Source organism: Mollisia scopiformis (assembly GCF_001500285.1).
Source record: "Mollisia scopiformis unplaced genomic scaffold LY89scaffold_2, whole genome shotgun sequence".
Classification (NCBI taxonomy): domain Eukaryota; kingdom Fungi; phylum Ascomycota; class Leotiomycetes; order Helotiales; family Mollisiaceae; genus Mollisia; species Mollisia scopiformis.
In genome coordinates this window covers 542,288-567,090 of record NW_017263582.1, presented here as the reverse complement: position 1 = coordinate 567,090, position 24,803 = coordinate 542,288, and the positions used below count along the sequence as shown (strand labels likewise).

General features: G+C 47.6%; 10 protein-coding genes across 10 annotated transcripts; 4 read left to right on the top strand and 6 right to left on the bottom strand.

Moving 5' to 3' along the window:
- Positions 1-1,908: 1,908 nt before the first annotated feature.
- LY89DRAFT_713648 (uncharacterized protein) lies at positions 1,909-3,928 on the bottom strand. Its single transcript, XM_018218067.1, has 2 exons — positions 3,709-3,928; positions 1,909-3,653 (listed from the first exon to the last, which is right to left on the bottom strand). Exon 2 carries the CDS (start codon positions 3,647-3,649, stop codon positions 2,066-2,068), a length of 1,584 nt encoding a protein of 527 aa, XP_018077480.1. The 5' UTR covers positions 3,650-3,653; positions 3,709-3,928; the 3' UTR covers positions 1,909-2,065.
- Positions 3,929-4,225: 297 nt separating this feature from the next.
- On the top strand, positions 4,226-5,125 carry LY89DRAFT_727899 (snare-domain-containing protein; the record flags this gene model as incomplete). Its single annotated transcript, XM_018219207.1, has 2 exons — positions 4,226-4,422; positions 4,474-5,125. The coding sequence occupies 2 exons, from the start codon at positions 4,226-4,228 to the stop codon at positions 5,123-5,125; spliced, it is 849 nt and encodes a 282-aa protein (XP_018077479.1).
- Positions 5,126-5,241: 116 nt separating this feature from the next.
- Positions 5,242-6,115, bottom strand: LY89DRAFT_167959 (uncharacterized protein). Its single transcript, XM_018205549.1, has 5 exons — positions 6,010-6,115; positions 5,800-5,947; positions 5,621-5,733; positions 5,458-5,540; positions 5,242-5,389 (listed from the first exon to the last, which is right to left on the bottom strand). Exons 2-5 carry the CDS (start codon positions 5,915-5,917, stop codon positions 5,359-5,361), a joined length of 345 nt encoding a protein of 114 aa, XP_018077478.1. The 5' UTR covers positions 5,918-5,947; positions 6,010-6,115; the 3' UTR covers positions 5,242-5,358.
- A 976-nt stretch (positions 6,116-7,091) lies between these two features.
- On the bottom strand, positions 7,092-8,135 carry LY89DRAFT_167887 (uncharacterized protein). Its single transcript, XM_018205548.1, has 2 exons — positions 7,282-8,135; positions 7,092-7,139 (listed from the first exon to the last, which is right to left on the bottom strand). Exon 1 carries the CDS (start codon positions 7,882-7,884, stop codon positions 7,330-7,332), a length of 555 nt encoding a protein of 184 aa, XP_018077477.1. The 5' UTR covers positions 7,885-8,135; the 3' UTR covers positions 7,092-7,139; positions 7,282-7,329.
- A 2,768-nt stretch (positions 8,136-10,903) lies between these two features.
- Positions 10,904-11,937, bottom strand: LY89DRAFT_727896 (cyclin-C; the record flags this gene model as incomplete). The annotated part of the gene is made up of 3 exons (XM_018219206.1): positions 10,904-11,454; positions 11,504-11,719; positions 11,778-11,937. The coding sequence occupies 3 exons, from the start codon at positions 11,935-11,937 to the stop codon at positions 10,904-10,906; spliced, it is 927 nt and encodes a 308-aa protein (XP_018077476.1).
- Positions 11,938-12,475: 538 nt separating this feature from the next.
- Positions 12,476-15,042, top strand: LY89DRAFT_727895 (mitochondrial carrier; the record flags this gene model as incomplete). The annotated part of the gene is made up of 10 exons (XM_018219205.1): positions 12,476-12,605; positions 12,658-12,738; positions 12,910-12,945; positions 13,028-13,173; positions 13,227-13,252; positions 13,421-14,112; positions 14,167-14,332; positions 14,382-14,417; positions 14,476-14,746; positions 14,797-15,042. The coding sequence occupies 10 exons, from the start codon at positions 12,476-12,478 to the stop codon at positions 15,040-15,042; spliced, it is 1,830 nt and encodes a 609-aa protein (XP_018077475.1).
- A 668-nt stretch (positions 15,043-15,710) lies between these two features.
- LY89DRAFT_693389 (uncharacterized protein) lies at positions 15,711-17,645 on the top strand (the record flags this gene model as incomplete). The annotated part of the gene is made up of 2 exons (XM_018216630.1): positions 15,711-17,259; positions 17,575-17,645. 2 exons carry the CDS (start codon positions 15,711-15,713, stop codon positions 17,643-17,645), a joined length of 1,620 nt encoding a protein of 539 aa, XP_018077474.1.
- A 143-nt stretch (positions 17,646-17,788) lies between these two features.
- On the bottom strand, positions 17,789-19,903 carry LY89DRAFT_713643 (uncharacterized protein). Its single transcript, XM_018218066.1, has 3 exons — positions 19,729-19,903; positions 19,464-19,673; positions 17,789-19,412 (listed from the first exon to the last, which is right to left on the bottom strand). Exons 1-3 carry the CDS (start codon positions 19,859-19,861, stop codon positions 17,959-17,961), a joined length of 1,797 nt encoding a protein of 598 aa, XP_018077473.1. The 5' UTR covers positions 19,862-19,903; the 3' UTR covers positions 17,789-17,958.
- A 58-nt stretch (positions 19,904-19,961) lies between these two features.
- LY89DRAFT_679925 (s-adenosylmethionine mitochondrial carrier protein-like protein) lies at positions 19,962-21,079 on the top strand. Its single transcript, XM_018213970.1, has one exon. It carries the CDS (start codon positions 20,083-20,085, stop codon positions 20,944-20,946), a length of 864 nt encoding a protein of 287 aa, XP_018077472.1. The 5' UTR covers positions 19,962-20,082; the 3' UTR covers positions 20,947-21,079.
- LY89DRAFT_703753 (WD repeat protein-like protein) lies at positions 21,030-24,735 on the bottom strand. The gene is made up of 7 exons (XM_018217343.1): positions 24,588-24,735; positions 24,452-24,530; positions 23,028-24,363; positions 22,772-22,982; positions 21,787-22,700; positions 21,504-21,737; positions 21,030-21,457 (listed from the first exon to the last, which is right to left on the bottom strand). Exons 1-7 carry the CDS (start codon positions 24,622-24,624, stop codon positions 21,284-21,286), a joined length of 2,985 nt encoding a protein of 994 aa, XP_018077471.1. The 5' UTR covers positions 24,625-24,735; the 3' UTR covers positions 21,030-21,283.
- Between the last annotated feature and the right edge of the window lie 68 nt (positions 24,736-24,803).

The following is a 24,803-nucleotide window of genomic DNA, read 5'->3' as shown; positions in this document are numbered from 1 at the left end:
ATTATGCGGCTATCTCGCTTCTGGTATGTGCATGTTTATAAGCTTGATATTTTGGGCATCGAATACTTCTTCCTCACCAACACCAACGTCCATGTCACCCATCGCTGCTTTGCATCTTTGATAACTCAGCAACGAGCATCGACTCGCTCCTGCCAAGAAGGCATCTTCAACTCTTCGCAAGCAGTATTTTCTTCCTGAGAATTCCCTCTTCATCGACAACTCGACAGCGCATAATCTTCGTTGGACTGCGCAACTTACAGCTGTTACGACTCTTAGAATCAAGAGACATTCCCATCAAAAGTCCAAGTATGCCCAACTACATTATGTAACCCAAGCTGACCGACATAAATAGGCAACGAGTAGCCTGAGCACATCGGATACTAAACAATCTTCATCATGGACTCATCAACGCTCTTCTGCATCATGCATGATGAACTCCCAGATCCCGAGATCTTCCTTTACCTCCAAAAGCTTCCTGAATTCGACACCTTCACATGCTTCCTCGGGCTGCCGGTTGAGTTGCGCCTAATTATTTGGTAATTTGGAATTTCTACACGAGAGCTTCGGAGTTGTTTCAGAAGCTTTCCGTTTACGAGCTCAGTTTAACTCCGAACTTTCGAGGCTGTCCGATCTTTTGTCATGCTGATTCATTGAGCAGGGAAGCTTCCTTCACGCCGCGAAGAGTCGTGCCGAATTCAACTTGGACTTACGACCGAAAGTGTTATAAACATCAAACCTACGCCCCTCCTCCAACTATCTTCCACATCAACCACGAAAGCCGCACGTATGCCTTGAAATGCTATCGATGTATCGAAGAAGACCACCCCAAAGATGGGAAGAGCGTCAGATATATCCATACTGGACTGGATACTCTTGCTCTCTGTCCGGCACTTCCACTTCTCGACACCCATGTACAGCTTCGACCCTCACAAATTTCCCTCATATTTTAGTAACTTGTCTGTATTATTTGAGGAAATTACGAGGTTGGAGATCCAGGGTTGGGTGTGGAATTGGGCGCCGGGCTACATTTCCACTGAAGTGCCTGATAGTCTGAAGGACGCTCTCTTCACGGCAGTGAGAAGCGGCCGTTTCACCAGACTGGAGAAGTTATGCTGCGTGGAGAAGATTATACGCACAGACAGCGAAAAAAGAAGTCTAGAAGATTCTGCCCGGGAATTCTTCAAGGTGATGCAGGACGAGGTTCCTGATATGAAGATACCAGAGATAACTTTTAGGGCTTAGCGTTTTGTATTTCAGAGGTAACAGCATGCCTTGACCAATGCAGATGAGGGAATGAATATCGGGGGTAGCGGATTTACATTTTACCATGGTCTGACATCAATAAATAGACATATATGTACATAGCCTTTCTTTATATGCAGGGTGTCCCGTATCTTCTTTGCCTAAATTTGAATGTCCCAAAATCTCAGAATGAATGAAATGCTAGTATGATGAGATGCAAACAAGGACAAGCGTAGAGCTAAGTTATTCCCTTCTATGAAAGTTTCCAGCTCTATCTGATTGTCCCACATCTCAGGGTCAACGAGATACAGAAGTATGAGAAGATAATATGGACAAAGGGAGAGAGTTAAAGTTTGACACTACCTACAAATGTTTCCATTCATTTGAATGTCCCAGAATCTCAGGATGAATAAGATACAGAAGTATGAGAAGAAAATATGGACAAAGGAAGAGAGAGCTAATGTTTGACATTACCTACGAGGGTTTCCATTCATTTAAATGTCCCCAGATTGTCAGGGTGAATGAGATGCAGAAATATTAGAAGAAAACAAGAACAAAGGCAGAGTTATTCTGTCATTTCTTACAAGTTTTTCGTCCACCTGAATGTCCCAAAATCTCAGAGTGAATGAAATTCAAAGGTTCACAAGCGGTAAGGTTGCTTATTATCATTATTTCATTGTTTATTGCTCGCAGATGTAGGTGCCACCCTACAGACAACTGTTTTTTGGTATTATACAACCCTGGTTCCCACAATACAAGACTCCAACATTCAATCAATCATTCATTCACCCGTCCATCCTGTGCCCAATTTGTCGGTGCCATTTCACAATCGAGGTGGTTGATGGAGCGAATCGCTGGACCGATGAGGGACAATCGGAGAACTGTTGTTTGATTCGCCACCACCACCAGCATTGCTACCCACCGTAGTACCCCGGCGACGGTTTTCGGCCAATCGTAGTTGCATGAGCCAGCGTGTGTGCATGGCATTAGTTTGCTGCGAACTACGAAGCTCCATCACCTCGTTCTTGATAGGTATGATTTCGTTAAAGATCGTTGTTGTGCTTCTAGCCTCGCTTGCACGTACGCTGGCTTCGATCTCATGTATATTGGCTTCCATTCGATCGATCCTGTTTGTCTGGCGTTCCAACAGGGACATAATATGATAATCAGAAGTCGTCACAACAGGATCAACATCTTCGGACAAGCCAGAGAGGGGGTTTCGTCCCATCAGCGTAGCATAATCCTCGTTCTGAGCTCTGGTGAATCTCCTCACATTCTTCTCTGTCTCTCGTGTGGTAGACTCCAGGACCCCGATTCTCGAATCTGATATTCGTTGTCTGTCCTTGAGCTGGACCTTAAGGTGAGACATTTGAGTTGTCAACATCTCGATTTGGTTGCCGATGAATCGGAAGTTACAGTTGTCCTCGTGGGATTGAAGGGAACTTCTCTTCACCATGCGATGTGTGCAGCCAAAGTCAACCCACTTACAACTAGCTTCAATCTCCGGACACTCATCGTGATGATCTTGTGCGTCGAACTTATTGTACTCAGTTCCACACAATGCACAAGATGTCATTCTCTCCTTGCAATCGTACCTTTTGTGGAGTCTCATGTCAATCATAAGAACCTTCTCACCACAGTCGTCGCAGCGGCCAATGTAATGGAGGCATCGTGCGGTAAGGTCCTTTCTTAGAATTTGATATTGGCAGTTCTCGACATTGTTCTTGCCAGGACAGGACATCAAGGCTTCAGGGCATTCGTTTGCAAGGTGTGATTCAACTTCGGAGCGCACGACCTGGTCGAGACAAGCTGGGCATTGTACGATCAAAGCATCAACCTGGTTGCGAATAGCATGAGGCGCCTTAACGAAACTACCGGCAACATTTTCTGAGGAAACATCAGGAGGCAATTCCAAGGAACGTCTATCTATTGGACAAACAGCTCCGTTATGCTTGATAGCTTGGTCCAAACAAGAGCGGCAGAACAAGTGCAGACAACGACGAGCCATGACGGGTTTGTAGAAAGCCATACGGCAGATGCTGCACATAAGGTTCTGATCCACATGACTTAGGTAGTCGAGCGCTGAGAAATCGATCTTGTGAACCAGTCTCAAGGTGTCAATATTTTGAGATGGTTGGCCGTCAGTATCCAAGATAGGTCCATGGAACCGTGCTTGTGGTGCTTCAATGTAGGCCGAGGGTAATGGTCGTACGAAAGGTTTGATTTGGTCAAACCGTTCGTCAAACTCTTCCTTTACATCGAATGGATGATAATTGATAGTACGAATCGCGTCGTCTTCAATATCTTCGTCATCTTCTCGGAAGTGTGGGGTAGGAAGAGAAGAATCGGGGATCAATGCCGGAGCTGAGACGTCATTAGGCTGGACTGGAGAATTTGGAGGAGGCATTTTTCTGGAAAAGATTCATCAGCTTCTTTACTTTTATTCCAAGTCCAGATTGCACTTACCAATGCTTTCTGATGTCGGACTAAAGGGTCAACCGGAGACTGAACATGAGCCGAGCACACGTGACAGGAAAGTCAACAGATGACTTCGGGAGACCGCGCGTTGTTGGGGTTGTGAAGTGTATGTCTCAGGAGGCGCCTTGGGCTCCTAGAGAGTGGCAGGCTTTATGCGATCGCAGTTCCGCAATCTGGACGAAAAGAAACAATTTGTTCGAGTTGTGATTCCAAGTTGAAAGTCGAAGATCGAAACTCGGCTGTCTACAGTTACATCCAAGTTGATATCGGCCGCTAGCGCATTTCGTTTCGGTCTCCAATTGGTTGACGTTGACCCATCTCTGAGACGTAGGCTTGCATCGCCGCATTCTAGAGGCTCCAACCTTCAAACAATTCAGCTCGCAACCCGTCTTCATTGCACTTTCTGTACCCTGTGAAAAATACCTCCTGCTACGGCGACTATTGTTCTATTGTGCCCGTTCTTACAAATAGCGCAGAAACTGGACCTGTACAGAGAGAGGGAATCATGGCCAACCCAAATCAGTACTTTCTGCTCGCAGACCACATCAAACTCAGCTTATTAGAACGACAACGGGCCATCTCACTTAATCTCGAACCAACATCCCAAGATGGACACATTTCACGATCACTAGACTCCTTGCGAGAAGGGCTGGAGAACGTAGCAAGAGAACGGATCCGACTACAAGACGCAGGAGACTCTGCGTAGGCAACCTCGTATCCCACATAATACTATAGCTAACAAGTGTATATCAGCGCCAGCACAACACTCCAAGAAACAGAAATCCAATTACAAAAACAATACGATGATCTAGCTTCTCAATTCCGAGGACATCCTACTTCTACCGCTTCTGCAACTCTCGCTCATCCCAATGACCCCGCGCTTTCGGATGATTTCGAACATGCTACCGATAGACCACCAAACACATCCTCTTCTTCCTTCCTCAAGAAATCTCTTCGAGGTGTATCCGGTGGACCCGTTGCACCTTCACCGAAATCTGTACGGTTCTCAGATTCGCCTCTAGTTCAAGAAGAGGAAGATGCCCGAGCTGCTCTCTTTCCATATCGAGATGATCCTTCCGGTCCTCCCGATCAATCGAATCTCGATAACCAGCAGATTCACGCTTACCATTCAAGAGTAATGGCAGAACAGGACGAGGCGTTGGATAGATTAGGGGAGTCGATTGGCAGACAACGGGAACTGAGCATCCAGATAGGCGATGAGCTGGACGAGCATGTGCAGATGTTGGACGAAGCAGACCGACATGTGGACAGACATCAATCAAGACTGGATAAAGCGAGGAAGAATCTGGGCACAATAGCTAGGAAGGCCAAGGACAATATGCAGATGACCATCATTGTGATTCTCATCATAATACTGGTTCTTCTGATCATAATCTTGAAGTAGATTCGAGACTACAACGGTCAATGTGCGGTTGTTTTATAGGCATTTATAGGCGTTTGGAGGGGTAATTAGGAGTTCATACTGTATGTACATAAGGGTCTTTTTGACAACTACAAGCGCACTACGAACCACGAATCACTTCCCAACAACAGCATGCAAGGAATGTTCTTCAGGAATTTCATTCTCTCAAGCTATCATACACTTCCAAGAAGAGAATCATCTTTCCGTCCCTTCCATCAGAATCCCGGATCCTGACTGGTGCCATGCCTACACATACCCATCAGCATGTGGCATCCAAGACAAATTGAAACAAGAGTTCACACGTTCACACCTACTTATGTTTCTTCTCCGCATGATCCGCAGTCTTCTTCTGCATCTCCTCAATGGAATCACTGCCCGCTTGACGATCTGCTGCTACCTGCCACCCCAGACTCATTAGCAAACATCTCCCGACATCATTCTCTTCTCAAATTTGATCTCGGAAAGTTGAATACTCACAGCCTCCTCACTATTACTCGCCAACTCCGGCTTCCAATGTCCCTTCCCCTCCTTCTGCTTCTGCAATTGATCCTGCTTATGCCTCTCATTATGCTCTCCCTGATTCTCGGTATCTAATCCCCCTCAATTAGCCTCCGTCCGTCTCCTCTCATCTCCACAACGAAAGAGATACATACGACGATCATCCTCTTTCAAAGCCCTAACGCTCGAACTCATGAATCCTCTCGTCGACAACGGAACAGCCGGTCGAGCGGCAGCAGCGATGCTCAATCTCGAGGTTCGTAGTAAGAAAGACATCTTGTTTGCTTGCTTGCTTGCTTGCTTGCTCTGTCCTCGAATCAGTAACCCAGTTCACCTACCCCTCCTGCATCACCAATTGAAAAACTCACCTCAATTCCTATTTCCTTCCTTTCTTAATATTCTTCAAAGAAGGTTCGAATAGACACTTCAAGAAATCCTCTACTGTATGATCAAAAAAAAGCATTACCCTAGCTTCCCTCTTACTGGTGATTATTCAGGAACGCAAACAGCCTCGGATACGCTTAACCCCAATACGTCATAGGCCGGCCCATTACCAGTTGATGCGTGCGCTTTCCGCCTCTATGGAAGGCCGTAGTTAGAGGCATCCATCTTTACCGGAAGAAGGAGTCAGCCGTTTTCGGGGGGAATGGTATTGGTTGGCCTGTTTCTGGGAGTGTGTTGACGTTCTTAGTGGGGTCTGGAAGTGATTCTTGGGCTTCTGTTGGGGAGAGAGATCGGGGCGGCTCGGGGTCGTTGTACTTGAACTGTAGCAAGGACATCAAGGTGTAGTAGAACAGTTTCCCTTTCATTTCATTCCTTAATCTTGACACTATACACACCTACTTGCACAAAGGAGACAGAGATAAGGTGAAAAAGACAATATATTCGGTGTATAGCTCAATGATCCCAGAATGACCAAAGCCCTCCCACCCCATCTTGCCAGCGTATATCATCAGTAGTATTTCCCATATGAGTGACATGATCGATTTGATCTGACCAACCAACAAATGCAACCCGCCAGATCACAACCCACGCTCCTTTCAATAATAAGCCCAGGACCCCAGACCGATCAAAAAGCCAAAGCTAAAAGTTAATACCAATGACACCACCTGAAGCGCTCATCATACAAGGACGCGCTACATTTGTTCAATACCACCCGACACCGCCCGCCTATTGAGATGACAAAACCAAAAAAGAAGATTGAGAGAGATCTTTCCCATAACCGTGTAGACCTGAATAACACCGGCGCAAAATAGCCCCCTTCTCGAACAAGAGAAAGGGAAGTCGTTCTATGTAACTTTGATGTATCTTTTGTTTTCGTAAGAGCCTGTGAAGACGCCGCTTCATTTCCCATCCAAAGCAATGCAGCCAAAAACACCGTCGCAAGAATATGCAATGCGCGCTCAAAATCAAGCTACCATGATGGAAAGAACACCATCTCCTACTTGAACAGTGGTATCGAATATCGTCGTTGCGCCGTGACTGTCTCAAGGAATTGGTGATATGATCGTCGAAGAATTTATACAAAGGATTCGTTGAGTTGAGGTGAGGTGCCGTAACCGGAGATGGATCGATGCCGAAGGGTGGTGGTGCCCGCCAGGATGACAGATGATAAGAATGCGAACAACAATTAGAGCGATGATGGAAAGACTAAATCTGCATGTACATGGGGAACAGAAGTAGAAATTCTACCAACGACGACCTAATGTCATCCTGGCAGGAGACACCGAATGAGGTTGAGGACTCGGCATGCTTATCCCGGTGCTGGGGTTAACAATCGGGATCGCATTACGGACACGGGTAGCAGCTGGTTGATGCAGCTTGAGGGTTGTGGGTTGACTTTGGTACGATGGAATGTAAGGGCTAGAGTTGGAGTTGAGAGTGAAGCCAGAATCGGGAGCGACTTGATGAGATTGTGGGCTTGATGCGGGTGATCCACTTGACAGCGACGAGCGATCGGACGACGACGAATGAATTGACACCATGTCGCTCTCGGTCAGGAGATTCGGACAAAATTCCATATCATCGTCGAGATCAAAGGATCGACCCGCTTCGAAGCGTTGGCGAAAGTTCGTTACCAAGGGTGCTTCTTCATCCTTTCGCACGCTGCGGAACTGCTTGTGAGAGTTTTGCGACAGTCGTGGTGCCCTACGCCCTCGACCGCTGTGGTGCGACGAGTTTGCCACCTGCGCATTTGCAGAAGTAGGATGTTGGTGAGTGTTGTAGTGGTAAAATGCCGACATCCTATCTGATCATATAGGTGATGGGCCAGGAGTCGGTGAGCTAAGTGAGGGCTTTTGTGCGACCGGAAGGCTCAGGATAAAGAAGGTGGCCTAACAAGAAGACGGTGAACGATTCGAATGGGTCGATGGTGATAGCGAGTATTAATAATGCGAGGTCGTGGGAGATGGAAATGTGGTCGTAGGTGAAGGTGAGGTATGTATGTATTGAGTTGCAGGAGACGGAGACAGACGGATGTAATGAAGGAAGAGGGGAAAGAGCAGGAGAGCAGGAGTCGCTCACTCGCTCTCACCGTGGTGGCAAGGCGCTAGACGGAACAGGCAAGGGTCGGCCATGCAGCACGCTAAACGACCCAATCAATCGAAGTGTAGCTTTCCGCTGTGAGCGCATTCTTTTCTTCATTCTTTACATCGCTGAGACAACAACGATCACTCAATTCTCGACGAACAAAGACTGCATTCAGACCCATTTGGAGCTGTCCATTCTTCCTTTGACGGATGGGCTTCAATATGATGGGATGGCATTTCTCCTCTCTGCAGATGTCAATGAGGAGGAGCCAGCGTGGGCCAGCGTGGGCTCCCGTCCGTATCCGTGCTCACAACTACGATGGGGCCATCGTTCTGAGACCGGGCTTGCGCCAAACATCTGGAACAAGAATCTAGCCAGGATCGACAGTCCCTGGTGGCAATGAGCGAAGTGGTTGGCACACTCAACCGCCCGAAGAGCGACTCGAACAAAACACCCGCATAAAGATGCCTCTGCCAGCCTCTTGTCAATGCCCCAATGTCCCTGTCCTGGTCGTTGCACCCGTCGCTCTTGATTGTTCTGCAGATGCTCAAACACCACTCGAACTCGCCATTCTCCCAATGTTCCCCGTCTCCTCATCAGCCACCCTCACCCCATTCGCAGCGTTGCACACCACTTGCGTAAATGATTAACCGCATCAATGGTGCCCTGTGCACACCACCAGCCCGGCCCAGCCCAGCCTTCCGAGCCTATCGAGCCCGTCAGACTCCTAAAAGCTCGTCTATTTCTGAACACAGTGCGCATGCATGAAAAGCTCAGGATGCTCAGATGCTCAGCCTTTTCATCCCCACACCGAACGGGCAATCCGTTGCCTATCCCATGCACCTGTCCTGCATCCCCCTCCACCAATCACCCCTAAGCACTCTTTTGGAGAGAGGTTGGCTTGGGCACACCGCCAGTTTTCATTCCGTCCTCATGCAGTAGAAAATTCTTTAATCTGTTCGACTACGGCACCAGCAGATACAGTAGTCGTTAACGTTGAAAGGTGGAGAGGCTGTCTCACGGGCACACTGCTGTAAGGCCGCCACGTGCGGGGTGTGGTGGACTTCAAAATCTGACCTGGAAAACTCACCGAATCTCATATTCGGTGTCCGATTCCTGAAGCTCTCCCCACGCTGACTGGCCTTTTAAGATCTGACAGAGGGGTTGCGTGTGCTACTCGTGCAGAGAGATTAACGATGTCATGCGACGTGTAAGCTGCAAGCTTATTCTTGTGCATCCTGTGCATCCATTCTTATGCTTAGATGTCGGTTAGAGATTAGGGAGATGAACAGAACCACTTTTTTGGCGAAGAGGAGGCTGTGTGTTAGAATAGCCACATCCAACATCACAGAGCAATATGATCTCCTTAACATACTCTTCGTATGATGTCGTCGATGCGATCGAGATTGATAGCTTTTCTAGAATTGTATTGGCCACGAATTGGATCCGTGGTGTGGAGGATTCATATCCGTCATGACGAAGGCGGATTGCTCGAGGATTCGATGGAAACTCTATGCTCCCCATACAATTCGCACGTAAACACGTACGTAGTGGTAAGTAAGTTTCGAGCTTGAGGTAAAGTTGTGCCTGGAAAAGTCGGATTGCGTTTGTTGCGGGTCAAGCAATCAACTTCTTGTTGGAGGCCCGTTTGAACCATTCTCTGCCTCTCACATCTTCTCATAAGCCCTTTCTTCACCCGGCCGTGTGCTTCCATTGACGTTCTCTTCAAAACGCAAACATCACCGTGAATACCGCATGGGTAAAAACTTGCTTACTCATTGACACTCACCTCTCCTCCGCAAACAAATGCAGATTCCCATCAAAACTGAAAGAATACTTCAACTTGTGCTTTCTCCACATGGACGTCGCTCTTTGCGGCGGTTGAGTATCCATGAATGTAATCCAATTTGTCTTCTTTCCAACGGATACTAAGAATTTAGTGCTGAAGACCAGGACTACTCGAAAGTCAACGCTCTCTACATGAAGCCGTAGTTGAGAGCTTGCTCGACTCAGGAAAACCCCGTGTAATTATACTCAACAACACTCTCTATCTGACGGTAGAAGCTTGCGTCAAGCTGTTGTCCATCGTCTTCGAAAATTCCATTATGATTCTCCAAAGACCTTGCGTATCTCGTTTCTCTGCAGAGCTTTCGCACTCCAGAGCATCGAATCTTGGAGATCCGGACAATCGAAAGTCAACGCGAGCAGCAGACGCACAGTTTAGATGATAACGACTACAGCCACTCAGAGGAATCCGATAGCCTCGACGAAGCTCAACGCCAGGACGAATGTGAAGCCGTAGTTGAGGTTGATTTTTCTTACATCGACTCATCTTAGACCAGCAACATCGACGAAACTCGGTCCTAGCGCAGATCCAAAATCTTCAACAAGGATTTGGCTGGCATCTCATCGGTGTCCCTTCTTACACCTCAACCTGGGGACAGTGGGGTTGAAAACGTACTTCCGGAAAGACACTGCAGATTTGGTGGCAACCTTTGATCAACCGCCCTCGAACATGAATGCTAGCAGTTGTACCAAACGGCTTTGTTGTAGCGGGCGAGAAAGTACCCGGATCGTAGCAAAGCCACCATTATGTGGATGCTGCTGTCGGATTTTTCTATTCAGAAGCAAGTGACAGATCAGTCATATGCGTATGGAATGTATGGAGTACTGCGAGATCGTGTCCCCTGATCCAGAATTTCTCACTTTACTTTCCCCTTTAATCGTTGGTGTTCATTTATCAAGCCCTCGTGCTTTGACAAATCTGTTGATCTGTTCTCTGGTGAGCTTCTCGTTGTACTGTTCTTGGACCTCGTAAAATGAAATAATCTCTTGAATACAATCGACAATAGCTTCGATGTCGATACTACTTTCTACAAGCCAGTTGGCGAGCTTCTGCACTTTAGTTCTCGGCGTTGAACCTTGCTTCTCGCCAGTCGGCTTGAACTGGCCAGCCGAGCCAAGGGCCGTTTGTGCAGCATTTGCAATAGTGCCAGCAGAACCACTAGCAGATTGGATGCCAGTAGTGTTTGGTCGGAGCACGAGTGATAACAGGATGGCCATGATAGCAATTATGTGCGGCGCAAACAAGAGTGGCAGGTCGGTCATATAGTGATCGTTGATGATGGACCAAGCAAGCGCGGATTCTTCTTGGGTAAGTGAGAAGAGACCTTGTAGGGACGTAAGGCTCCTGTATGGATGGTGAACGATCATTTGAGAGCTCATTTCGGATATGAGGAAGAATTCACATTCTCCTAATTTCGAAGTGTCGTTGCTGAAAAAATCTGAGCATTATTTGTTAGTATATACCCTGCAAGGGCCTTGTACATATACACATGCCTGGCCACAGGGTTCGTCCTTCACTGGCAACGAGCCGAATGTGGTGAGGGCATTCCTCCATCTTACAGGCTAGATATACAGCAGTCGCAATAACCAAGTATGGGTTCGTGCGTCGAATTTCGACTTTCGAGTAGAATCTGCGAATATACAATTGTGCAGTCGCCATAGCCTGCTGCCGTACACCAAGTCGTTTTCCGATTCGAGAAACCTCTGTAGAAAACGAAATTAGGTCTGAAAATAGTGAGGTCTGGCTATAAGGATAGCTTACGCTGGTTGAAGTAGATGCTGAGATGTCGCACTTGGGGTAGTGGGTACATCTGAACGAGGTTTTGGTCTTCATCCTCCAGCTTTTTTCGCAGATCCTCAAGTTGCTGTCGGGTGAACTGCCAGTGTCTCCTCTGAGTAGATTCCCAGTAGTTGGCAGCCATTGTTGGTCGTTCCCTGGAGGCGCAGAAGTCAGTCGAACGGGCAGGAGGTCTCTCGTATCGTAAAAAAACCCGGTTTTAGAATGATAGTCGGCTTTGGAAATGCTCAGTGCTCCTTTTCAAAGCTTATATATATAATTATCCAAGAGGACGAGCGACGTGGAGTGGCAGACTCGAAATCAACAGTGATGTGGTTCCAATGGAAAAGATAGTGATCCGAGGCTGACGAGACGAGGCTGATGACGGACTCCCTTCCACTAAAGCCGAATGGAGGACGGTCCCTATCAAACAGACTGCGGCAACCCTCATTTAGCTTGCTACAATCCTTGCTTGAAAGCTTGTGACGTTGAAAGGCTCTCTTGTGCTCCAAAGTCAATCCGAAATTCTGCTGTCCAAGAACAGATCACTTAAAGATATTTATTCACACCACATATTGCTACAAACTATGAGCAAAAGTTCGTCTCGATGATAGTCCTGTCTTCTCGTCATTGATTGTATCCTTCAATTATGATCAATCAATGAGAACAGTCCTGCAGGAACGATGGAGATTCCGGAGAGCCAGAACTCGAGGGATGCCCGCATCGAGGCCCTCTGGAAAAAGCTAGACCCTCAAAGTAAAGGGAGATTAGATGTCAATGGACTCAGGAAGGGGCTGCAAAAGATTGACCATCGTGAGTATCACTGCTTCCATTCTTCCGAGCTTAAGTTCTAATATCCTCATAGCTTTAAAAAATGCCAACGATATGCTTCAAGATGTGATTAAAGCTATGGATAAGAACGGGGATGAGGTTATTGAATACGATGGTACGTAAGGAAACACTTGGAACAGATCTGCAGACCAGATATGTTGCAGATTATGGCAATACCTGAACAATTTCACGAAACCCCTTAAGCTTGCGATTGACGTCCTTCGTCGGCATCATTGCCACTCATTGTCCCTGATCTTTCGAACATCTTCTAATATTCGTTCTTTAGAATTCCGCACTTTCGTCGAAGAAACCGAGAAGGAGTGTAAGAATGATTCCTCGTGTACCCCACACATCTAGGAGTATTCGCCCTTCTAGGGCTCGGAACTGATGCGGTGCCTCCATAGTACTGTCACTATTTCACTCCATCGATCGTGACCATAACGGGAAACTCGACAAGGGCGAGCTAAGAGCTGCATTCAAAAGAGCTGGATTGGCGGTGCCAAATTCGAAGCTAGACCAATTTTTTGGGGAGGTCGATGGAAATCACGATGTAAGTTCATGCCACGCACGATATTTTGGTTGCATTTCACTAATTAAACACAGGGCTTTATTACCTTCGAAGAATGGCGGTATGTTTGATAAATGTCTTCCGATTTTCGTGTACATTGGCTCTGGTGGCTAAATTTTGCATTTGTGACATTCGGCTCTCTTTCTATGCTAGCGCACCATTTTTTATACTTGGACATGTTCAACTTCAATTCGCAAAAAATGATGTAGCGCCGCTAATGAAATTTTAGCAATTTTCTATTGTTCTTGCCCACCCACGCGAATCCAGGACTAAAAGCTGTTCTTTCATATTACTCTTCTACAGTCACACTGAATGCCGAGGGAGATACAGCAATCAGCGAAGAAACTTTAGAGGGACTGGGTAATTCTTCTTTTCCTGATCACACGTCAATTTTCTTTGCGAACTTGTCTACTTTGTTGTTTGGTGCGCTTTTCAAAATCGCGGAACCTCCTTCCAAATCCAACCGCACAACCTTCGATTCATCACCAGAGCTCCTTCCGCCACACAATCAACCAACATTACCAAGTTCAACCGACAACATGGAACATGTTCATGCACATTTCATTGAAGGCACGCGTGATGCCGCCGCCGCCGATGCCGTCAAAGTTCTTGCGCCAACCACCAAGGAGGCAATTGAGGAGGGTGTTGAGGCTATCAAGAAGAAGTCCTTGCTGACAGAGATTCTCCCCGACCCAGGCTATTTCGCAGCCGGAGCTGTCGCAGGCATCGTCTCCCGAACCTCAACTGCGCCATTGGACCGTCTCAAGGTCTACCTCATCGCCAGTGTAGGCAACGCGAAGGGCTCAATTGATGCCGTCAAGAAGGGCGATGCCGCAGCAGCAGTACGACACATCGGCCAACCCCTGATTGACGCGTGCAAAGACTTGTGGAGAAATGGCGGCATCCGTAACTTGTTTGCTGGTAAGTTTCTCAATTTCCCTCACCTTTACGGGAAGTAACACTAACTCTTCCAAGGCAATGGTCTCAACGTCCTGAAAGTTATGCCAGAGTCAGCTATCAAGTTTGGCTCATATGAAGCTGCTAAGAGAGGTCTTGCAAAGGTTGAAGGCCATGAAAACCCTCAGAATATCAACCCATACTCGAAGTTTGTCGCTGGCGGAGTGGGAGGTGTCATTTCGCAGTAAGTCAAGCGCAATTCTGACTTCGCCATGAGCTCACCGATTATCTAGACTCTGTGTCTATCCTATGGATACTCTAAAGTTCCGGTATGTGCCCGGCATTCACATGTTCACCATCAGCTCATTTTTCTAATCAATCATGTAGGATGCAATGCGAAAGCGTCGCAGGCGGCCCTACAGGCAATAAGCTTATCATTGCTACGGCCAAGAAGATGATCCAAGAAGGCGCCCTTCGTACATCATATCGTGGATTGACTATGGGTCTCGTCGGCATGTTCCCATACTCCGCCATTGACCTTGGCACTTTCGAGTTCTTGAAGGCACGTCTTGCACGTTACAACGCCAAAGTTCTAGGATGTCACGAGGAAGATGCTATGCCAGGTTCATTTGCTACCGGATGCATTGGTGCTTTCTCTGTAAGTTGCTCTTCCTGAGTTCACATGACTGACCATGCTGATGATGACAGGGTGCATTTGGTGCAACTCTCGTCTACCCCATCAACCTCCTTCGCACTCGTCTCCAGGCGCAGGGAACTATCCTCCACCCCCCGACATATGATGGGATCTGGGATGTTGCGCAAAAGACTGTGAAGAATGAGGGCTTTCGGGGCTTGTTCAAGGGAATCACGCCAAACCTCCTCAAGGTCGTCCCTGCGGTCTCCATTACATACGTGGTCTACGAAAACTCGAAGAAGATCATGCACCTCAAATAGACGAGATCATTTACATACACCTGACTCGAATTACACTACACTACATATACAACAATAAGCGGACAGCATACCACATGACTACAGGTTAAAGATGATGCATTTACAAGGAGAGGTGCATTGGGATGGCGTTATCATTTGAATTTTCCACAATGGCGTTTGTAGGATACCCAGGAGGGCGGGTTATGGTATCAGGGAAGCATGACATACGATGCATGGCTAACATAGTATTCAATGGAATGACATTGATTGTACCCTTGGAAGACTGCCCGTGGACGTCTTGAACTCTATGAGACATTCGAAACTCAATTTCGCAGACATCAGCAAAAGAAGAAGCCTCACAACCCAAACTCTTATTCATACATTTCTGGAAGAAGAAATGAAAGCGAGTCAATAAAGTGCCACCAACATCATCCTTGCGAATATCATCTTCATGATTGGCCGAAAACAATCTACATACGATGAGACGGTAAGCGCTTCCGTACCAACCTGGTCCACGTTCAAGGGTGAGGCACAGCCCAACAACCCGAGCCCCCTCGTATTAAACTTAACTGTCGCCGTCGCCTCGGTCTCTCACACGTGTTCCTTTCTTTCCGGTGGTTGTTCGAGTCTGCTGTTTGTTGTTTGCTGCTTGTGTTATCTCTCTCTTCTCGCAACTTATGATTTCAGCAATGCAGGCCTCGTCGTGGCTGCTTTTCGCGCTGCTCTCGAATGTGGCTGTTTCATCCACGTTACCACGACAATTGCAATGGTCTTCCAAGACGTATGGCCCTGACGGACCTTGGCACGCTGTCTCGATCTATCTAGGAAGTAATAAACAACCTCTTGACCTTTATCCTGGGAATACATGGCATTCGAATATCTTGGGGTCATCTATTTGCACGGACGTTGTGCCTTGCTATGCCCAACAAGCTGGTGTTTACAACCCTTCAGCGTCCACTTCGGCTTTAACCTTCACGTTTGTTGGTGATATTGAACAGGTCGATTGGACTTCGGGGGCCATGCCATTAACAGGGACTCATGCTGTCCAATTTGACACCGCGATCGTTCCTGCCCCCGATTTGGTTGCTCCTGCCACAATTCCCAATCTGTCTTTGCAGGTCATACCAAATGCGTACTATACACTACCGAATGGAACCACTTATCCACCAGAAGTTGGAACACTCGCTTTGGGCGCAGAGTCGGTCAACCAGACTTATCCTGTTGTAGACTCAGTGAGCAATTTCAACGCGAGTCTTATTTCGGGCTACCTCTATGAGGCTGGCCAACTTGCATCCAATTCCTATGGGCTTCACATCGGATCAGTGGCGCTTGGCATACCGCCCTCAGCATTAGTCGGAGGATACGATCAATCTCGAGTACTAGGCGTTGTTACTGCGCAAAGTTATCAACTGTACAACTTACCCATCGATCTTCTCGATATTGGCATCGGGGTTGCTGAGGGAGGATCACCATTCGCAGACGCATCTTTCTCTGGATTACTCGCCCAAGGAAACTCCTCCATTGGGAGTTCTATCCCCGTCTTGATTGAAGCAACAATACCTTACCTTTACCTTCCCGGCAGTACCTGCGATGCTATCGCGGCACAACTTCCCGTTACGTTCAATTCGGATTACGATTTATATTTCTGGAACATAACTGCTCCTAATTATACACGTATAGTGACTTCACCAGCATATCTCAGCTTCACATTTCGCCTCAATCAAAGCAACTCGCAAAACATGACCATCAAAGTTCCCTTCAGCCTTCTAAATCTGACGTTACAAGCGCCTTTGATTAACACGCCAACACAGTATTTTCCCTGCAGGCCATTGACAGACGCTGGAAGTTACACGCTAGGACGAGCCTTCTTGCAAGCAGCATTTGTTGGGGTTAACTGGCAGACGGATCTGAATGGTGTCTGGTTTCTGGCGCAAGCACCGGGACCGAATACGCCGTCAACAGCTATTGTGACTTCCATCGGGTTTTCAGACACGAATCTCACCACCTCATCGAATCAGTGGATCGACAGCTGGAAAGACTCCTGGACAGTCCTCGACGAGGGAACTTCAGGCACTGGCGGTGGAAGCTCAGGCACTAATGGTACCACTCCTGGCAACCAAGCTGTGTCGAAATCCAAGAGCCTCAGTTCGGGAGCTATCGCTGGTATTGTTATTGGAGTCGTTGTTCTTATTGCTGCTGTTGGGGCATTGGCATACTTTTGCTTCCGGAGAAGAAATCGTAAGTCGGCTGCTACGACGCAGGTTACGCACAATAGCTACGAGAATGCACCGGTTCCTGCGACGTTCGAAAAGTCGGAACTCTCGGCTACACATGTATACCCGACAGCGGAGCTTGGGAACAATGAGGAAAGGAGGGTGGAACTTGCAGCTTCGTGAAGTAGTGGAGAGCTCTGGCTAGTTCTAAAATCATTCTGATGGAATCTCCACCGACCTGCGACGATCGAGAGCTGGAAGTTTCTCGACGTGCCCAGCATATTCGTAGCGGGCACTCCCGCCAATTCATCCATTGAGCTTGGCTTCTTACCCCTGGTAGACATTGTTCAGTTGAAAGGGAGATCTGTCGAGCTCGTCCAGAGCGGTCCTGGTGGCACTCAGTGTTATTGAATCGAAGTCTTGGTTGAAGGGTCTTGCAGATATCATAATGTGGGAAAGACATGTACGCAGAAACTCTGGTGCAATTGTACTTAAGTCACGCCTTGCTGTGTATAATATCGGTGGCCTCAGAAATTATCAAATTTCAACTCTGTAGATACTAAAATACGGAACTGACCTTCTATGACTCATCGCCCTTTACTTATACGCCTTGAGCTTCTCCCTTTTCATAATGGCATAGGAGCTTCATTATATTGCCCTCTTACTACTGGTAGTGGCCCTTTGCAGAAGATAATCTAAGACATCTTGCAACAAACTCTGAATATCAAATCATTGGATGTCTTCCATCTGCAGGACATTCTACTGGAGGATCCATCAACACTCCACCCAGATCAACCTTCTTATACCTCACTTCCCAATCAACAACACTCTTTGCACTATGTACCTGAAAGCCCAACGTCGGCAACGCCAGCACATGTTCATCCCTCGTTCCCCGAAACCGAGACACAATCGCAGGTAAAGTCCACCTAATATGCCCACCCGCTTCATTCTTCAACGCAAGATTCAATTTTCGTCGAATGTGCTTGTCTAGTGACTGTCGGAAAAGCTTTAAGTCTAGTTCCTCGAAAAGTCGTACGGTGATGATCTTGTCGGGATGTAGGTTCTGGATTCGGATCCAGTAGCGGCCGTCATAGAGAGTCCAGGGTGTCCAGGAGACGTCCTCGATTGATCGGGGAGGTGGGATGGTTATGGTAAGACTGTCATAAGAGAAGCTGTATGGTAATTGTCGAGAGAGAAGCCACTGTGTCTGGCCTTGTTGTGCAATTTCAGATGCTTGCATCGGTGGATGTTCCTGTTCCTGTTCTGAAGCTCTTACATTGAGTGGTTGAAGGTAGACGCTTGCGACAGTAAGCGGTTTGGCAAGGAGGAGACGTTCTTCAGATTCTGAAAGGCCCGGAAAGATCTGCTCAACAGCTCCGGGTAATGAAGATATCTCGATGTGTTCCAGAGGTGTGACCAAGAATAGGACGCGACGAAGGAGTTGCGCTGCAATTCGACCACAATCGACTCCTGAGCCCTCCGATGCCACAAGAATTTCGTTTCCAGCAGGGAACCGGACGGTAACTGTACCTACTCGAGTGTTGAAGTCCTTGATGTTGCACTTAGCGAGCAACGATTCAACGACAGCATCTTCCTGCAAAATGGAATGTTGTATTCTTCGAGACAGACCAAGCAGAGCGGGTTTGGAGAGAGCGGTAGGCACGACATGAGTGTTGTACATGTGCCTTATAGCATTCCTCTTCGTAAGTGTAGGATCTGTGTTCGTGTGGTCTTCAAACCATCGAATCCCTTCGTCTTGGCATGTAGCAATGAGTCGAGCTTTGCTGAAACCGAGCATTGGCCTGTAGATTTTGATTCCGCCGCTCTCAATTTGTAGTTGTCTTTTAGACAGAGTTCGAGAAGACGCAGGTTTTCCGAAAGCTGGACTCTTGAGATCACCACTCTCATAGATGCCATGCATGCCATAGCACTCTGGGATACCCCCCTCCTCTTTGATTCCTAGGAGACCCGTTCTTCGGTGACCCGCGATCAATCTCATCAGGATTGTCTCAACTTGGTCATCTTCATGATGAGCAAGAAGGAGAGATTTGATTCCATTCTCCTTACATGCGTTACCTAGTAAACGAAAACGATACTTCCTCGCAAGCGACTCAAAATTGGAGGTGTTGGCAGAATGTTCAGGAGGCCATTCTATCTTGAGGATTTCGGCCTTGATACCTACCAGAATTATTAGCATCCAAAGCACAAGAGGAAGAATGATCGACTCACCTATTCCTTGAAGGACGTTTGACACAGCTTTTGCTTCTTCAAAGCTACCACGTCTGACTTGGTGATCGACGATGAAAGCTTTAAAGCTTAAGCTCCTCAAGTGCTGATGTTCATCTGCTGGTATCTCTTGCTTTAAGTGACTCGCATTCTGGACATTGGAACAGAGAGCAGCAAGAGCCATGGAGTCAACGCCTCCACTGATGGCCAAGCCTAAGAATGGAATCAGATGATATCGTTTATAGCAGTTCTAGATTTCAAGACTTACCAATAGGATTAGACCTTTGCCAGGCATTATAGCTAGATTTACCAAATCCTAACACTCTACTCAGAGATTTCGCAAATTCTACTATCGTGATACGTCGGGCTGATGAATTGAGAGCTTCAGAGATAGAACCCATGCCATTCTCATTAATATTTTTGAAAGGTTGATGTGATGTCGTTGTGCATGTGATGATGCTTGCACAGAAGCTCGCCTCAAAAATATACAAACGAGCTTCAAACCCACCTTCGTGACCACAACCATGCAACCACAATCCCTCTGCAGGCTTCGGCCTCTCCCATAAACACGTTCACTACCTCTACAGCTCTGAAATTCTCTCAGACAACCCCCGACGCCACAATGGCGACCCAAACCTCACCCGCATTCACCACAGCCTTGCTCTCCGGAGCTCTAGCAGGCACCACAGTCGACCTCTCCCTCTACCCTCTCGACACTCTAAAAACGCGCCTCCAATCCTCCTCCGGATTTCTCGCCTCAGGAGGTTTCACTGGCATATACCGCGGCGTAGGAAGCGCCATCATCGGCTCTGCTCCTGGCGCTGCTCTATTCTTCAGCACCTACGAATATACGAAGAGCTTCCTCTCAGCCCGCCGACACGCGACTGGGACTAATGGAGAAAATGGAGACTGGACGGCCCCGATTGAACACATGCTTGCTGCTAGCTTGGGAGAGGTAGCTGCTTGTGCAGTGAGGGTGCCTACAGAAGTTGTGAAGCAGAGGGCGCAGGCGGGTCAATATCCAAGTTCGTTGTTGACGCTACAAGCTATTTTGGCACAGCATAGAACGATTGGTGTCTCGGGAGTATGGAGAGAATTGTATAGGGGCTGGTCAGTCACGATTATGAGAGAGGTGCCGTTTACGGTCATACAGTTCCCGTTGTGGGAATCGATGAAGGAATATAGAAGGAGGACATCTGGCAAGGAGAGCATTAGTGCTTTTGAGAGTGGAGTGTTTGGTAGTTTGGCGGGGGCCATTGCGGCTGGGACTACGACGCCGTTGGATGTGTTGAAGACGAGGATGATGTTGGCGAAAGAGAAGACGGCTATGATACCTTTGCTGAGGCAGATCCTGAAGGACAGCGGTCCTAGAGCTTTCTTTGCTGGGATTGGGCCCAGAATATTGTGGATTAGTGCTGGAGGAGCCATATTCTTGGGATCATATCAGTGGGCATACAATTCTCTTTCTGGCGAAAGCAGAAGGTAGCTATGAATACGGGTTGGGTGGCGGATATGCATATAAATGGCGTTGAGCAGGATTGGAAGACCCCGCTCTTCTTTGTATGAACAAATGTACATTTCGTTGTAAGATACAGAAACAAGTTTTTGAAATACATAGAAGATCTTCTCCTGTAGCAAGTGAAGCCTAAATAATGATCGACTCATGATATAAAAAATATGCAAGCTTAAATGTCTAAGCATCCTCGGCTAGCTTTCTCAGAATGTACAAATATCAAAGATCTGACCCGGGCCAACTGCAACAGATATTATTCCCATAAATGTCCTTTCATTAGATTACTAGCGCCAGTACATAAGAGATACAATCAGACATTGGGTGTAGCCTGAGCAGCAGGTGTTGTCGGGCTAGATGCAGTTTCCAGCTTCTTCTCATATTTGATCGGTTTACGACCATTGCTCTTGTAATATAGCATGACGTCTGCGCCTCCTTTCCATACATGAGCCCGCAATGTGGCCAGGCTCATTGAAATTGGGAGTTTCTGGACTTGTTAGTATGTCTCAACACACCATAGTGAAACGACTTACCTGGTCATAGCAATAAAGTTCTAAATATTCTTCTGGTTTCAGTGCATTCGGATCTGGAGTTTCTGGCGCAGGTTCAATTCGCTCTGCCACGTATGCCAGAATCTTCTTCACGCGCAGCATTCTGTTTGCGTTCAAACGAGAATTACCATCTGGACCAGCGATGCTTGGTAGTAATTCCTGCCATGGCTGAAGGACGAAGGAAACCTTCACTGGCTCTTTGATAGGTATCCTGTTCTACGCAATTGTTAGTACTTTATTGGAATATTTGCTTCTAGATACTTACCCTTAGAAGCAAATCACCAAGCCACATCGGTGCTCGATCTACAATTAGATTCGCATCTTCGCCAACAGTTGCCACTGTTCCTCTATATAAATCTGCACTTCCTCCTGAAGTCTCTTCTTGGATGATGACGGTTGTCATTGGTGGAGGCTTCAAGACTGGCGTCTCGTTCGGTAGACTGGGAGTGATTCCTGTCTCAACGGGCTGCTCTGGGTTTTCAAGCACTGTTTTATCATACTCGTTTCTGATCTTTTGGACGATGCCAAAGAAGCTGTCGTCAACTTCCTTCTCTTTCTCTCCACTCTCTGAGGTTTCCGAACCTTCCTCGACCTTCTCATCCACGACTACTGGTTTATCGGTATTGACCGATGCTGATCGTCCGAGTTTCTTGCTTCCAAAGGACATTCCCATGCGGAATTTCTTCCCGAAGAACTGGTTACCATCTTTACCATTAGTGTCTTTATCGGCATCAGATGGCGATTTGGGCGGCTTATCATCAGCTGCTTGCTCACCAGGAGTCGCCGCGGGCTTGGGAGTGGGCTCCGTTGAAATTGCCGTGCTTGAGAAATAGTCACCACTCTTCTCACCAGAGTCTCGACTAGCTTGGGATAGCTTCTTGTCTAAGGGTGCCCCATCTTCTGGAACTCCTGGGAGATGATTCAGAGGGGCAGGAGTGGCAACACCAATACCCATGCCTGGTGTCATAGGGTATGTGCCGTTTGCACGAGGCGTCATAGCCGAGCCACCGACCTCTGGCCAAGCAGAGGTAGGCATTTGAATAGAGGTTGGAGCGTTATTTCTCTGGCCGTTCTTCTTAATGTTGTCATTGAGCTCCTTTCTGAAGATTTCGTCTCTTTTAATCATCTCATCGATAAGATTCGAAAATATATGACGGAGGACCCATTTTCCGAGGTTTACTGAGGTTGAAGTTAGCATGTCAGTCCATATATACAACGGAATATCAAGAATCAAGGGTTACAGAACATACTCCTTTGATCTTCTCTGAATTCTACGGGTTCGTCTAGATGAAGCTCGTCTGCGTACATTTCTGCGTCGAAGCAGTTGTACTCTTCTAAGACAACGGCGAGTCTTCCTGTCCTAGTATCGATCGAGCACCACGGAGCAACTGCTTCAAGCGTATTGATCTCTGGTTCTACATCTTCGAGATGCTTCTTGCCAAAAGATTGGACTGGGACACACTGCTACTATCAGTAATGGGTTTCAGTGAATGAGGGTCTACTTACACCCAACAAATCCCACAATAAAACGTCTCCGGCTGTGTCCAAGGTCAAAGCTCTTCGGCGGTCATTAAGAAGCTTGTGCTTGACCAAACCATGCTGACCTTCGATCGTCTCTTCTGGTAGCGCCTGAATTGGTATAATAACGCCAATGTCTGGATCTACGATAACCTCTGAGCCTTTCCTTATGTTGCTAAGGGAGGAGTATGTTGTAGCAGCATCAGATTCCCTGACTGCTGCTGTGGGGAAGCTAGCAGTGTTTGATATTCGTAGCACGGCTTGAGCAGGTATTTCCTTCTTTGCTTCTCCATTTGCAATTGGCGGTGAGAGATGTCTAGGCCTTGAAGCTGCACTTGAAGCACGGTGGTGCCTGTAAGCTTCTGGGAGTTGAATATCAGCTCCGGTATCGACATTTGTCCAACGATTGATCGACGAGCTGGAAGTTGCAGTCCAAATATAATCTCCGCATGCAATCACTTTGTTAACACCCTCGTTCTCTTGTGCAACAGCCAGAGCAAGACCATCATCCATTTCGCCCAGAGTGCCGCGGACATCGGTCTTGACTACCAAGCCAGATCGGTCGCTGCTATAAAATATCCCAAGCTGTGGATCATCGGAGTATAGAGACCAGACGCTGTCATTATGCATCGTCAATGTATGCATGCATCGCCCAGCTGTGACACTCCAGACTTTGACCGTCTGATCAGAACTGGCTGTCATGATGGTGTCTCCGGTCTCATTTATAAGGATGTCCCTGATGTTGTCCGTGTGGCCAACGAACTTCGTGACTCTCTTTCCTGACCTGGGATCCCATAGTCGGACAATTGATTCTGGTCCACCACTGGCGAGCATGCTACGGCATACACTCAACGCATAGACAGAGCCCTTCTCACTCTTCTCCTCGTCCCCGACCTCAATTTCCAGCTTCTTGCCGGCACCACTAAGGTCCCAGAGGCATATTCGTCGGTCAAGTCCTCCAGAAGCAACCCAGTCTGCTTGCGGGCCTGGTGTTGCGAGACACTTTACGTAGTCTGCATGTTGCCCTATTGTTTGTGGAGCTTCAGACTCGTTGGACAAGGGTCGCCACACTCGGACAGTCAAATCTGATGATGCTGAGACCAGAGCGGCATTGTCTTGAGCAAGGACGATATCATTGACCCAATGGGTGTGTGCCTGAGTCTGCGCGCGGAAAGTCGTCGAGGTCTTTTTTGGACTCGAGTCCTTGGTCGCATCCTCGAGAGGATCTTCAGGGGAGTCGAAGGGGTTCTCGGAAGGTATCGAGGAATTCAAGTCAAGATTGAGGTTCCAAGCACATATTGCTCCATCTCGTCCTCCCGAGTATCTATTGCTCGGTCAGTAATTGGAAGCCTTTGGACCCCACCTTCGCGATACGGGCGCATGCGAATGAGCTCATGATTCTGCGAACTTACAATATCGATTGCTCACTATCTACAGCAAGTCCATTGACACCAAGGCGATGACCGCCAGGCGAATTCGCAAGGGGAAGGACTGCGGGGAATAGTGAGTCTTGGAGGATGTCCCAGGGGAACTGCGGGGATTACAAACCGTAGGAAATCCGTTGCCTTGCTTTTTTATTGGCCATGGCCACCGATTTCAATCAAGGAATCATGCGGTTTCGGGTCGTTGAAGCAATAAAATGGTCGCAATCATGCATGTACTTGACAGCTGTGACTGAAGTTATATGAGTTGTTAGATGCACGAGACGGGTACGACAGAAGCTCGCTCCGCATGAGCTTTCCCTGTGCACCGGCGCCCCCCCCC